This window comes from Phycodurus eques, chromosome 1 (assembly GCF_024500275.1).
Source record: "Phycodurus eques isolate BA_2022a chromosome 1, UOR_Pequ_1.1, whole genome shotgun sequence".
Taxonomy (NCBI): domain Eukaryota; kingdom Metazoa; phylum Chordata; class Actinopteri; order Syngnathiformes; family Syngnathidae; genus Phycodurus; species Phycodurus eques.
Window position 1 is genome coordinate 20,604,033 of NC_084525.1, and position 14,993 is coordinate 20,619,025.

General features: G+C 41.3%; 1 protein-coding gene across 3 annotated transcripts in view; it reads left to right on the forward strand.

The window, feature by feature from the left end:
* arhgef16 (Rho guanine nucleotide exchange factor (GEF) 16) overlaps positions 1-14,993 on the forward strand; it is an 18,866-nt gene continuing 3,873 nt past the window's right edge. For all 3 annotated transcript variants that reach the window (XM_061682291.1, XM_061682300.1, XM_061682311.1), the window contains exons 1-11: positions 1-133; positions 1,815-2,453; positions 3,835-3,886; positions 4,341-4,504; positions 4,644-4,700; positions 5,933-6,093; positions 7,027-7,179; positions 7,252-7,381; positions 7,645-7,719; positions 7,800-7,892; positions 12,811-12,962. In XM_061682291.1, the coding sequence (XP_061538275.1) occupies positions 1,881-2,453; positions 3,835-3,886; positions 4,341-4,504; positions 4,644-4,700; positions 5,933-6,093; positions 7,027-7,179; positions 7,252-7,381; positions 7,645-7,719; positions 7,800-7,892; positions 12,811-12,962 (1,610 nt within the window). In that variant the 5' untranslated portion in view covers positions 1-133; positions 1,815-1,880. The remainder of the gene's footprint in view (positions 134-1,814; positions 2,454-3,834; positions 3,887-4,340; positions 4,505-4,643; positions 4,701-5,932; positions 6,094-7,026; positions 7,180-7,251; positions 7,382-7,644; positions 7,720-7,799; positions 7,893-12,810; positions 12,963-14,993) is intronic.

Below are 14,993 nucleotides of genomic sequence, written 5' to 3' on the forward strand. Positions count from 1 at the left end.
GTTTATGGTACAAATGTGTGACACGAACGCCTCGACCAGGAGCGAACACAGTTGAGGTCTCGTTTCTCTCTCTCTTTTTTCTCTCCGCCTTTTTAGCCGAGAGTAAGACGTTTTGAAAGTTCACCTCGCTCAGGTAAGACAGCTGTTGCGTGTTGCAGCCTCACTTGCTTGTTTTGTTGCATGTCACCTCGCCATAAACAAACCATGGGAATGTGAAGCAGACATTTTTTTCCCCCCTCCCACCCTAATCCGACTCTCATACACTGAGACTGCGACTGCGGGGAGGAAACCAATGAACATACTCATAGAAGTCACCGTGTCGGAGAAATAAATATGGAAACCTGCGTCAGTTTGCGTATGGCATAAACCGATCCAAATGTTGGAATTGTTTTGCATGGATATAAGCATTTAAATTTGAACGTTACCCTTTGCATTTAAAGTTTGTCTCACTGCAAATACTGCAAGTATATGTAAAATGAAAAAAAAAAAATTACTGGGTGCCCGAAAAAAAAGTACTCTTGATTGATATATATATCCAATTAAAATTTTAGCAATTTAATGTTATTTTCTGTAATCTAACTCATCAGACTGATATCTATTTTAACACACGAAATTAAAATGAAATGAGTAATGGTCAGTCAAAGAGTAAGTACATTGGGGGGGGTCACCCTACATACACGACCATATACAACTATATACGTACACCCTGTAACTTGGACAAGTGTTATTTTCCTTACTTTTTGGATTATTTTGCTGTTCTATAAGAGAATAGCGCGGCACGGTGGGCGACTGGTTAGAGCGTCAGCCTCACAGTTCTGAGGACCCGGGTTCAATCCCCGGCCCCGCCTGTGTGGAGTTTGCATGTTCTCCCCGTGCCTGCGTGGGTTTTCTCCGGGCACTCCGGTTTCCTCCCACATCCCAAAAACATGCATTAATTGGAGACTCTACATTGCCCGTAGGTGTGACTGTGAGTGCAAATGGTTGTTTGTTTGTATGTGCCCTGCGATTGGCTGGCAACCAGTTCAGGGTGTACCCCACCTCCTGCCCGATGATAGCTGGGATAGGCTCCAGCACGCCCGCGACCCTAGTGAGGAGAAGCGGCTCAGAAAATGGATGGATGGATAAGAGAATAGTGTTAATATCATAATACTGTCTTAATTTTGATTGAGTAAAATAGTCATTTTGAGCATATACAGCGTATATACTGTAAAACATCTGCACCGCCTCAAATGTGAGGTTTTTGTGATTAAAAATAAATAAATATCACCAAGATAATGATTTCAAAACTTTTTCCAACATTAATGTGAGCAAAATTTCTCAAACAGGTGGGAAAATCTGTTCTTGGCTGATGAAACCAAATTTGAACTTTTTGGTCATAATTACAAAGGTATGTTTGCTCATCACCAAAGAACACGAGTGAAGCATGGTGTTGAGAGGATTATGCTTTGAGACTGTTTTTCATCAGCTGGAACTGGTTTATGAAAAGTTTGAAAAAGCAAGAAGGATTAGCACTTTAATTCTATTCTATATGGTGGCAGGTGTGTGCATTGCTGACTCCCATTTAGCACAAGTTTAAATGTGATTGGTTAATTCTGAACACGGCCACATCCGAGTTATACTGTAAGCGGGTGTGCACACTTGTGCACCCACGTTATTTCAGTTGTTGACACTCTCTCGAAAAAAAATTGGGAAAAATAATCAGTTGAGTTGACCAGGTCTTGATGCTCATGTGCTCCCTGCTGCTTGTTTCCGGTGAAGCTTAACGCTTTGTGGTGATGTTTAATATGCTCTGTTTTTTTCCTACTCTTCCACAGAGACCCCAATGTTTTAGGTGCAGAGGAGGTCAGTGGACTGGGCCAAGGTGACAGAGGCAGTACACCATGTCTCACACCCATTCAGACGGCCGTGCGGGTGACCAGGTCCCTCTAATTCTGGAGAGCCACTTTTCCACAGAACTTCATATATCTGAACCTGGCGATGAATGCTGCCAGTCACAAAACGGCCCCACTGTCCGGCCTGAGGTGCGCAAAACCCAAGAGGATGAACCTGACGGGCTGGAGGTGCCCCAGCAGCTGATTTTGAGCACCCAAAGTGCAGTGGCGCTGAAGCTTGGCACTCAGCAGATCATCCCCAAAAACCTAGCCGTGGCCAGCCGGCCCAAAAACCGCCACCACACCACCGTGGTCACGTTCCCTGTGGGACTGGAGAATACCAGTAACGGATCCCGCATCCGACACTCAGCCCAGGGCTCTGATGTGAGCTGGGAGGACTATGACAGTGATGGAGACGGCTTCGCTTTGAGGAGGAACCGCAGGAACAGGTCCTACAGAGCAGCAGTGACCAGCCTGGACATTGAGGCTATGGCGAGGGGGAAAGGGGCTGCAAAGGCACTAAAACCTCTGAAAGAAGGCAGAGCATCCAGTCCAGGTGCAGCCCGCAGTCCTGGGAGGAAGGTAGAGGTTGCTTAGCCCATTTCTTCTGGCTTAAAGTAAATAAAGGCGGGCTTGCACAAGTCATACAGTACCAAAAATTGCTGATCGCAATCATTACTGTAACTAACATATAGTCAATAGAAAGACTAACAACATTATGCAAAAATACAAAACCGGTCTCCACAAAACTGTAGTGAGCTGGCACAAGGGAAGCCAAGGAAGACGGCATTAAAATTTTGGTAGGGGCAAACACTCATTTAGTTGTACTACTCTAGTAACTATATTGCGCTGCGATTGACTGACAACCAGTCCAGGGTTGACCTCACCTCTCGCCCAAAGTCAGCTGGGATAGGGTCCAGCTCACCCGTGATCCTAATGGGGATAAGCGGTGAAGAAAATGGATGGATGGAGTCACTATTGCATCAGTGCCTGTTTGTTTTTCATACTCCATGAACCAGGAAGTAGCCTACTAACTAACAAATAGATGGGCTTGGGGTTGGTGCGATAGTTGGTTAAGAATTTAACCTGGTAAACCCTGGTACGGCCTTCGTTGCCATGATGACTAGGGAAGCTCCTTATTGAGATCCCCCCCCTAATGCTAATGCTAACCTGTGCATCCAACAAAACCCAGCGCAGCTTTGCTTACCTTTGGGATTGGACATAATATTTAGACATTGTACTCTGTCACTTGAACGTAGCTAATCTTAGCACATCCTAGTGTCAAGTCATTGGTGGAGAAACTGTGGGTATTCTCTCTGTTGCATCAAAATTTGGTGAAGTTCCTAACAGCTGGATCAGAGATACATTTTTAGAAATAGGCATCTAACAAAAGATTGTTTATTGTTTAATTTTACATTATTATTACACCATTTGTGTACAGACAATTACAATCTCAGTTCTCCATATGTTCTTTTTAAGCCACATTTTCACCAAGCAGTAAGGAACCCCTGATGTGGCTTGTGTTGATAGCTACGAAAAAAAAGCAATGTTTCCTATTAAGTCGCAATTTTCTCGACCAATTGACAAACTGCTGTGCTGCTCCTACCTTTTTTGTACCATTGCGATTGGTACCCCAACAATAGGGAGCCAAAGAGTGGTATGGACCCAATCAGTTATTTTGATACCCAAATTGAAAAACCTTTTTTAAACTTTACAGTACTATTTGATGGAAACTGGGCTCTACTTCAGTGATGCTCTCTGTTAGTCATGGAGGTCATGATGTGTTCCATAAATATTTTCAAATCTTCCACATCAGGCACCCTTTTGAGGAAGTCCTAATTTAGTTTATACTAGACTATACCTAAAATAAGTAAATGTTGAAACAAGATATTAAGTGAGATATGAGAAACTGAACAAAAAAAATATGTATCTCTCCCACTAATAAACTGTTGTCATCCTTCAGCGAACCCTGGCTAGAAAGAGGAACCGTAACCAGCGTGGATCATTCAAAGATGGTATGAATGAATCACAGTCCACCTCCCCATATAAATGTTGTACATTTGCTTGAATAAAGATTTGCTGAGCCGCTAGAATTAAAGTGGATTTCAAGTTCTCGACAGGTTTGGGCTCTCTTCGAAAAGAATGGCTTGAACTCGGAATGCACTCCAAATGCTGAATGTGCCATTGTTGAGCCCTGATTATTGAATTGCAATGTCCTGCAGCCTCAGCTACTCAGTCACTCGTCACTGTGTGTTGACAAGAAGAAAAAGCTGTCGTGATCATTTATTCAGTATTCTTAAGTGACGCCACAAACATCGTATTTTATATGCAGAAAACGCTGGAGAAATCTGGAGAAACGCTCCGTTCTCTCCATATTTGGCCATTAAATAATACACTGACATTGTTGACGCGCAAACCTTACCAGACCAGAGAACCCTGAAATGATTAATTTGTGGGTTTGCTCCCCAGCAACGCCGTGCCTCTACCAGGAGATCCGAGAGCGGGGTTTGCACTCTACCAACCAGGATGAGCTACTGGACGACTTTGTAGTGGTGGAAGCTCCTGTCGAGGACCAGAGCATCGTGGTGAAGAGCTACAGGCCAGCGCAGCTCACCTGGAGCCAGCTGCCACAGGTAAAATTCGGCACACACCCATGCACAAACGTAATGATGATTCAGACATGGAGGTTTTTAAATCTGCTGTGTTTGGTCTTTATATGACAGACTCATAACAATGGTATTTACACATAATTTGTATTACTGCTTCATGAAGGTGAAGGATACCGGCATACTGAAGATGATCTCGCCTCAAGAGAGAAAGAGACAAGAGGTAAGTATTCCATCTCTTGATTTGAGTGCTGCTACGTTTTATTTATCCTAATAACACGCAAGTTTAACCTTATTGCTAAAACTCAAATAAAGGTGGTCAGGAGCCCCGTGGGTGCACTCACTGTGGTGTGCCTAATTGGGATGAGAATTGGATCTATCCAGTCAGCTGTTCTATATTGTTAACCGTTTTAAGATGACTTTTTTTTTTTCATCCAATGTACATTCAAATACATGTGTTTTTAATGTCCATTTAAAGGCCTTAGGTACTGTACAGGTATGCATTAATCCGTCCTGCATATTGCATTTTGCATTACTAACTACCGGAGACAAATTCCTTGTGTGTTTTGGACATACTTGGCAAATAAAGATGATTCTGATTCAGATTTTTTTTGTACAATCTTTGATGTTGCTTACTTGCAAATTGTGAAGTTCCAAGTTGTATATTCACTATCATCATCGTCTCTGGGATAATAATAATGCTCCGATCAATATTCCGATATGTGATTTAGTGCGCTGAGCAGCGCAGCGGTATGCGACTGAAACTGGCGAGTATAATTTGGAATCGAGGCAAACCCAGTGGCCGATGATCGGCCTCTCATCAACTAGTTGCTCAACCCACACAGTGCTCGACAGTTCAGTTGATTTTGGCCGCGTAGCTCCAATTAATTCCAGTCCCAAAGAAAATCTGATCAGTGCTATTTGCGCCAAAAGAGTGTAACCTCATAAGTAAAAAGTCATGCCGACATCTGACTAAACGTGTGATGATATAATAATGTAACAATATTGACGTGGTGTGAAGTAATTTAAGCAGAAAACGGATTTTCCCTTTTTTTTTTTTAATTGCTTTTATTTTGTGTCAATACCAAAGGTCCACCCTGTTTGCACTCTGCCTGTTTGCACTCTGGTACCTGAGTAAAGCCACACCCTGCCATGCTGTCTGCTGCGTGGGTGCTTCCCACTTTTATGCCTAAGGAAACCTTGTTGGTCTTTATTGCTTCAACTTGATTCAAGTTTCTGTGGAAACACCTTTTTCTTCTGCCACCAGGCCAAACACTCATATTTGCTTTTGGGCTTATATTCAGCAGTATAACCCCCCCCCCCCCCCCCACCCCCCCAAAGAAATCAGCGTTTCAATCTTATCCATTTGATTTGCCCACAGTTTGTTTGACTGGTACTGTTGAAACTGCTGTTTGTGATACTTATTATTGGGTCTCTTTTTGAACAATTTGACAGGCAATCTTTGAAATAATCACATCAGAACATTCATACCTGCACAGCCTGGGTATCCTGGTGGGACATTTTAAGGAGAGTGAAGCTCTGAGGAGAACCATGACGACCACAGAGCATCACCACCTCTTCTCCAACATCTCTGTTATTCACCAAGTCAGCAAACGGTGGGAACAATACTCTACTCCTGCTGTTTTGTGTTTTTATTCTATACACATATTTTATAGTTTTACACAGTGCCGTTTCAGAAGTGATGTAAAATGTCAGGCTCCCCCATCCCTATAGCTTGGGTTAAGTATCTTAAAATGTGCTGTTTCAGAAGTGATGTAAAATGTCAGGCTCCCCCATCCCTATAGCATGGGTTAAGTATCTTGTAGGCCCCATCAACATGTTAAAACACGCTTGGCAAACAGGTTTTGCTGCCTCGCTGCTCTGCGTGGTATTTTGGGGCTTTAAAATGATAATGTACTGCATTACGCAGACCATATCGACGGATACTGTAGCGAGGAAAAAAACCTCTTTAGTAGTTTGCGAATACAAGAGGAAGCGTGATCCAACGGCACATAATGATTCACATTTGCGTAAATATGTGGTGTGTCCCTCTGCTTCCTGGCCTGCATGGTGTCATTTGACCCTTTTTTTGTTTGTTTTGTTGAACAGGCTTTCTGCAAGGGTGTGGCTAAAATTCATTTATTGACTGTTTATTGTGCTCATAAGGAATACACTCACAATGGTTTGATTATATATCTCATTTTAACAGAACAGATATTGACTTTGATCTCTTAAAAGAAACAACCATAGTGCAATATAATACAATATACATTGGTAGCCTGGCTTATGAGTGACCTGATTTACAAGTTTTTTGACATAGAAGTCATTACATTACACGGCTTTGTTGTTTTTGCTTTGATTTGGAGAAGACAATTTGAGATACGCTAGCTTCATGCTAATGCACAATGCAAAATGCCATAGATGGGCTAATAAATTGCATTGGTGCTGCAGTGTTCTAACCAGCAATGGATATTTGAACACAAATACTGCAGCAACAGATGTAGGCAGATAATATAACAGTACCCATCGGCATATTTTCTTCATTCCAGCTTTTTTGAGGATCTTGAGCGGCGTCACTATGACAACCCAGTCATCCGCGACATTAGCGACATTGTTCAGAACCACGCCGCCCACCACTTTGAGCCGTACATCGTCTACTGTTCCAATGAGACCTTCCAGCAGAGGACGTTGCAGAAGCTCCTGTGAGTGTGTCCTCTTGGCGACAGCCTCATGCAAATGTTGACCTAAAAGCTTCTTTTTTGACCGTCTTTTAGGAGCAGTAATGGTGCGTTTAAGGACACCTTGAAGCAAATTGAAGGGAGCAGTGAATGTGGAGGCCTCCCAATGATCTCTTTTCTCATCCTTCCCATGCAACGTGTTACCAGACTGCCACTGCTGCTGGATGTCAGTTTGACCTTTAACAATAATTCTCTAATTGTAAAAGATTAACGTCGTACCAATCTCAAGCATTCATTTTCCCTTCATGAGACACCAAATATTGCAATGAGTAGCAATTCGCTAATATTGCCTGCTAGTGGCTTTGTAGGGATGATATCTGATTGGACGATCTTATGGCAATGTCATATTATTGCGCCACCATCGCTATTCTGTCTGTTATTTCCCCAGTAATGGTGTTTTTTTTTTTCACGGGGGGGTTCCCCTCACAGACAATTTGCCAGAAGACTCCTGACAAGACCGCCGAGTACTTTGCTGCAGTCTGGGCGTTGCATGCCATCAGCAAGGTAGAAACACTTGGCGCTGATTCCGCATCTGTGCAGCCTCACGTCCAGATGCTTTGCCTCATCATTTCACCATTCAATAGTTGGTCGGCAGCTGCAATGACGGTGCACGGCGGATGGAGAGGACGGAACAGATGTACACCATCCAGAAACAGATGGAGTTTGGTAAAATCAAGGTAAAACATGTCATTTTGCTTTTGGAGTTTCAGTTCCTGCCTCTCTGTCCAGGTCAAATATGTCAGACTCAAGACCCATCGGCATTATGCTCATGAACTGTCTGTGAATCTATGAAAAATGTATCAAAATTAAAGCCCTCAACATTTATTTACTGATGATGCAGATAATTATTGCTACAGAGATGTGAGCTGCATATGTTTGATTACCCAGGCAGAATTTGTAAGATGGGCACAATTCTTGAAAGAAAACATGAAGGGCCAGGCATTTCAGAAAAGTATTATCATTAAACAAAACATAACCATAAAGAAATTATGGTGGTTATTTTCCAGTCATCAGTTGTATTTAAAATAAAAAATATTTGAAAAATTCTGCCAGGATATGTAAACTTATGAGCACAACCTTTTTCATAACGTCTAGGTGGCAGTGGCATATTAGAATGAAAGTGTACGCATTTTTCATAACCTCGAGGTGGCGGTGGCATAGTGGAATGAAAGTGTACACCTTTCTCATAACCCTCTAGGTGGTGGCATACATTTATAAAATGTGAGAGGGTTTTTCCACTTTTCCCTATACCTATGTATAATGCGCACTATTGACTTGATATTTTTGGGGGAAATGTGCATAATGCACAAGAAGTTACGGTACTTTATGTAACCCATTGGTTCATAATAAATGGGTCAGGTTTTTCTCATACCTACTGTTGCTGATTTTTGTTCTCTTTTTGAGTAATATCACTTGCCTTTTCGAACATTCTATACTACAAAATAAGTAAAGTATGTATAATTATTGTTGATATCTGGTCAGACCAATATCAGTATAGACTGAAAACTCCAGGCTGCAATATCGGCATCGAATCGGAAGTGATAAAGTTGGATCAGGACATCCCTACTAATTTCCCGTGTATAATACGCTCTAGAGTATAATATGCACCCTCAAAACCGACCCCAAAAATGTGAAAACCCCTTATACCTATCTATAACACGTACCGTTGACTTGCTGCTATGCATGCTCAAAACATGAGGTATTATCTGTATTTTATTATTTTAAAAATAAATATTCTGCTCTCTGTGAATACGCTGTATTCAGATAATTTTTTTCACTGAACGTTTGTGTCACCACCTCAACATTTCTACACGCGTTCTCATATTAGCAACGAACAAAGACGGTGAACCACTCAATGATACGTTAAGTATAACATTTTAATTGGACTGTTGAAAATAGTAAATTTTTACCGGGTAAGCTGCGACTGGGGGCCATGTCGGCTGTGGTGTGCGATGACTGGGCAGGTACAAAGGAGTCGGGATGTAGCGATTGCTGACGAGGGCAAGAGTGGCATTGTCGGCGCGGTGCTTGTTTCCCGCACAAGTGTTCCCCTCGGAGCCCACGGTGTTGGATGAATCAAGTCGTTGGGTAATAGTTGATGTATATTCCGCCAGGCATTGTTTTTCACCGGCTGTGTTTGTGCTGCAAGTCTGAAGATGCTAGCAGCTGCGGGAGCTAGCGGCAGGCGCTTGCTAGCTTCCGTAGCGATGTGGAGTCGCGATCCAAGAAGGAGTGAGTTCCAAGTGAAACATCTTAAAGTAGCCAACTAAAGACAGCGTCGCGGTGGAAATTAAGCGGCAATTTACAAGTTACATGAGAAAAAAGTAGATAGCGAGTAACGCTTAACACACGCACACATTGGTGTGTAGCCCGGAAGTCCTTTCGGTCAGATGATGATGTTGTCGCAGGCACCGCTATAGCATATAGCGGTGCCTGCGACAACATCATGATTCTTGAGTGAGCAGCAAAAATTTTCCAAATATAAATTTGTAACATTAGACATTACATATCATATAGGAATGAAAGTACACCTTTTTCACAAACCTTAGACCAATAATTGTTTAGGGGTCTGGAAATCGGTTTAAGGGGGCCTAGGACAATAAACCTTCACCATAAATGCATAATACCAAATATTTTTCAGGGGGCTTAAGTTTTTAGGGGGCTGTGCATAATGAGCATCGTTATATTTGGAGGAAAAAAAAGGGCAGCTTGCAAGCCTTTGAACGACCATCCTAACTATGAAATACGGGAGTGATAGCATCATGTTGTGGGGTTGTTTTACTTCAGGAGGAACTGACTGGTGCACTTCATAAAATAGATGACATCATGAGGAAAGAACATGTGGAAACACTGAAGCAACATTTCAAAACATCAGCCGGGAAGTTAAAGCTTGGGCGCAAATGGGTCTTCCAAATGGACAATAACCCTAATCATACTGCCAAACTGGTTACAAAGTGGCTTAAAGATAACAAAGTCCGTGTTTTGGAGCGGCCATAGCAAAGCCCTGATCTCATTCTTATTGAACATTTATGGGCAGAGCTGAAAAGGCATGTGCAAGCAAGGCGGCCTACAAACGTTGCTCGATTACACCAATTCTGTGAGGAGGAATGGGCCAAAATTCCTGCAAACTATTGTGAGAAGCTTGTGGAAGGATAGCCAAAACATTTGACCCAATTCATACAGTTTCAACGCAATGGTACTTAATACGAAATGAAATGTATGTAAACTTTGGACTTTGAAGAAGTTAATGAAAAAAAATCATTCTCTCATGATTCTGGCATTTAGCAAATATCCTCATCGACCTAAAACAAGTTTAGTCTGATTTCATATCAGACAGTTGGGGTGGGGGGGCTTGTGTTTTTATATAGTGTTTGTAAGCATCTCGTTTCAACTGTATATTGTGGCCGCCATTTTTTTTTTTAACCATGTCATGTCTGGGGCTCTGTAGTTTAAAGTACCATGTATGCAATTATTATTTGACATACAAGTACAAGCAGACTTAACGTCTTCTTGTACTTGTATGTCAATGCAGTTACATTTAAAAGAAGGGGAAAAAAACACAGCATCACTGATACTCCTCACACATCTAATTTTTAAACTGGGCATACTTTTCACCGAAGTTTTGTCTGTCCTCCAAATTGTATATCATTGTACTTCAGTTATATTCATTGTACTTTGTGTTCCTTAGTGCTTCAATATATTATTTTCTTGTCTCTTCTCTTTTTTTTTTTTTTTTTTTAAAGTGTGATTTCAGTTTTTCCATCAATTTGTGGGTAAACTATAATAATCAAATGTAGAGGCCATTGTGTCTTGACGTATGTATGATGAAGAGTCCATAGGTACATTTATAGATTTTCACAGTTATAACCGGCCCTTTGCAGGCAGGCATAACTGTGATCTTTGATGACAGTGATTTAGACACCCCTAGTCCATTGTCAGACCCTAGTTTGTCATCCAAACTACCAAGCGGGCATTTTTTGAGGGCCTATTGACAGAGGTGGGCAGAGTAGCCAAATATTGTACTCAAGTAAGAGTACTGTTACTTTAGAATAATATGACTCCAGTAAAGAGAATTATTTGGAGGACTACTTTTTAAGAGTGAGAAAGTACTCAGTGAAAGAAACTACTCAAGTACTGAGTAACTCGTATTTTTTTAATCAGAGCATGAACGTCAAATAAAATAATTAAATGAAATACGAATGTGGAAATTCAGATATTCCTGAACAATGTCACCGAATCTAAAACATAAATAAAATCCTTTTTGCATGAACTGATGAAGCCTGCTTCGATGAGAGGCGAAACGTCTTGTAATACAAACAAAACAATCCAGTTGAGATCGGTTCAATGCCCTGAGAATGAAATGACCTGGATGAATGACAAGAAATGGTCTTATACTATATTGTATCCACTTGTTAAACAGCACAATACTGTAGGCTCACCAGGCAGATTACAAAAACAGGAACAAGGCTGCTGAGGATATAAAAAGGATACAAACCTCTTTTCAAATGCCAGGTTTTTGAGTTGTAAAAGAGTTTTGCCTGAGATAAATAATTTTAAAACTTTTTCCACCATTAATGCTGCCTTCTTGGCCAGGTCACCATTGCAAAAGAGATGTTCTATTTTAACTGGTATTTTACCTGGTTAAATAAAATAAATGAAAATAAATCTGGTTGCACAAGGATGCACTCCCTTTTATAACTGGCATGTGGCTGTGTTCAGAAGTAACCTATCACATTCAAACACATGTTTAATGGAAGTCTACACACACCTGGAAAAAAACCTTACAGAAACATTATTTGCTTTATCCACTAAAATGACTGAAGCTGTTTCCTGACCAGACTTATTTATAAAGTGAGAGAGAGAAAGAGAGAGAGAGAGACCGCAAGATGCATGTTTTACAGTTACTTGTTACCGTAAAATAGTGCTAATGTTGCCATATGCACAGCCAAAACAATAGCAAAAACATCTGCAACTTAATGCAAGGTGTTTTCTTAAGTGAGAAGTGGCCTGAAATATCAAATTTTGGGCAGTGACTAAAATACGCTGAATTTCATGGTCTGTAATGTAAATATGAGTTGCGTGGGGCTGTCACGACTCACTTTGATTGGCTCGCAAAGCCCAACAGAGGACTTTGTGTGCGGACATGTGACTTTCTTGTCGTTTGGTGAACTTGAGTCAAACATCACTGTGGTGATCACGGTGGATGGGAGCAATGGCGTCCCATGCGGAAGTCAAAAACAAAAGTCTAAAAATAGATTTGCACACGCAATTATTGATGAATGAAAGTAGCGAACGGCATGTAGATTATTGTAATGGAGTAAACCATTACCATTTCTTCTAAACAAAAATAATAAAAATAATGTTTGCTTCATTAAAACTACTCTGAGAAGTACAATTTGTCCAAAATGTTACTTCAGTAAATGTAACAGAGTAAATCTAGCGTGTTCCTACCCACCTCTGCCTATGGGGCAGTTCTGGTTGAGATCTACAGACTCTTCCTAGCAACAAGTGACCATGCGAACGTGTGACTTCCTATTAGGGAGAAAATCATCCAATTTGCTTCACATTGAGAAAATAACCTTGGTGTTCCCACAGCCGTTTCCACTGGTGTCGTCGTCACGCTGGCTGAAGAAACGTGGCGAGCTGGCCATCTGTGCTGAAGAGCTAAGCATCTGGAGAGCGTTCAGTAACAGGAGCAAATACCTGTTTCTCTTCAATGATGTACTTATTGTCACCAAGAGGAAGAGGTCAGTTACACTAGAATGGGAAATGCGTCATTTCAACTCCATTATCCATATTTTTTTTTAGAAGTGGCCTTCAAAAGTAAATAGTATGGATGAGCATCAGCATTGGAAAGCATTGGAGAGGCTTCTAGCCCCCATCGAGAGTCCTTCGCCCTTATTCATATTCCATTCAGTTGTAAAAATGTTTGTGGAGGAAAGCGGAAGGCCAAAAGTGTCTTTCTTCAGAAGGGTCGAAAGGACAACGTTGTATGTAGGGGGCAGGTGGTGTCACAAGGCATCGCCTGTTTAGAATGGGTTCTCAATCTTCACCCAGGAAATAAAAAAAAGGATGTTTTTAACTCTATTGCAACTGCTAACAATATAAGCAAACGGTCTTACTGGATGCATTGCCAATGAGCTTCTTGGTAAAGCTTTTTGATTAATGTAAGTAATGTGATTACATTTTTTTTCCTACTATAAATTTTACTTTCCTTGTGTCCAACGTAATTCAAGGGTCCAATGTTAAAAGTCTCTCTCTCTCTCTCTCTCTATCTCTCTCTCTCTCTCTCTCTCCCTCTCCCTCTCTCTATATATATATATATATATAAATAAATATATAAAAAACACATACAGTGGGTACGGAACGTTTTCAGACCCCCTTAAAATGTCACTCTTTGTTATATTGCAGCCATTTGTTAATATCATTTAAGTTCATCTTTTCCCTCATTAATGTAACACACAGCACCCCATATTGACAGAAGAAAACGTAATTATTGAAATTTTTGCTGATTTATTAAAAAAGAGAAAACTGAAATATCACACAGCCATCAGTATTCAGACCCTTTGCTGTGACACTCATATTTAACTCTGGTGCTGTCCATTTCTTCTGATCATCCTTAAAATGGTTCTACACCTTCATTGGAGTCCAGCTGTGTTTGATTATACTGATTGGACTGATTGATCGGACAATTGGGGGAGAAGAGCCTTGGTGAGAGAGGTAAAGAAGAACCCTAACATCACTGTGGCTGCGCTCCAGAGATGCAGTCGGGAGATGGGAGAAAGTTCTAGAAAGTCAACCATCACTGCAGCCCTCCGCCAGTCGGGGCTTTAGTGGCAGAGTGGCCATGACAGGAAGCCTTCTCCTCAGTGCAAGACACATGAAAGCCTACATGGAGTTTGCTCAAAACCACCTGAAGCACTCCAAGATGGATGAGAAATAAGATTCTCTGGTCTGATGAGACCAAGATAGAAATTGTTGGCCTTAATTCTAAGTGGCATGTGTGGAGAAAATCAGGCACTGCTCATCACCTGTCCAATACAGTCCCAACAGTGAAGCATGGTGGTGGCAGCATCATGCTGTGGGTGTGTTTTTCAGCTGCAGGGACAGGGAGACTGGTTGCAACCGAAGAAAAGATGAATGCAGCCAAGTACAGGGATATCCTGGACGTAAGCCTTCTCCAGAGTGCTCAGAACCTCAGACTGGGCTGAAAGTTCCCCTTCAAAAAAGACAAGGACCCTAAGCACACAGCTAAAATACCGAAGGAGTGGCTTCAGAACAACTCCGTGACTGTTTTTGAATGGCCCAGCCATAGCCCTGACTTAAACCCAATTAAGCATAATTGAAAATGTTCACCATCCAACTTGACAGAACTGGAGAGGATCTGGAAAGAGGAATGGCGGATGATCCCCAAATCCAGGTGTGAAAAACTTGTTGCATCATTCCCAAAAATACCCATAGCTGTATGAGCTCAAAAGGGTGCTTCTACTAAATACCGAACACTTATGGCTTTGATATATTTCAGTTTTTCTTTTTTAATAAATCTGCAAAAAATTCAACAATTCAGTTTTTTCTGTCAATATGAGGTGCTGTGTGTATGTTAATGTGGGAAAAAAAATAACTTAAATTATTTTAGCAAATGGCTGCAATATAAAAAAGAGTGAAAAACGTAAGGGGGTCTGGATACTTTCTGTACCCGCTGTGTGTGCGTGTGTGTGTGTGTGTGTGTGTGTGTTTATGGTCGGAAATTCTTTTACATCACAAAAACCTGGCATTTG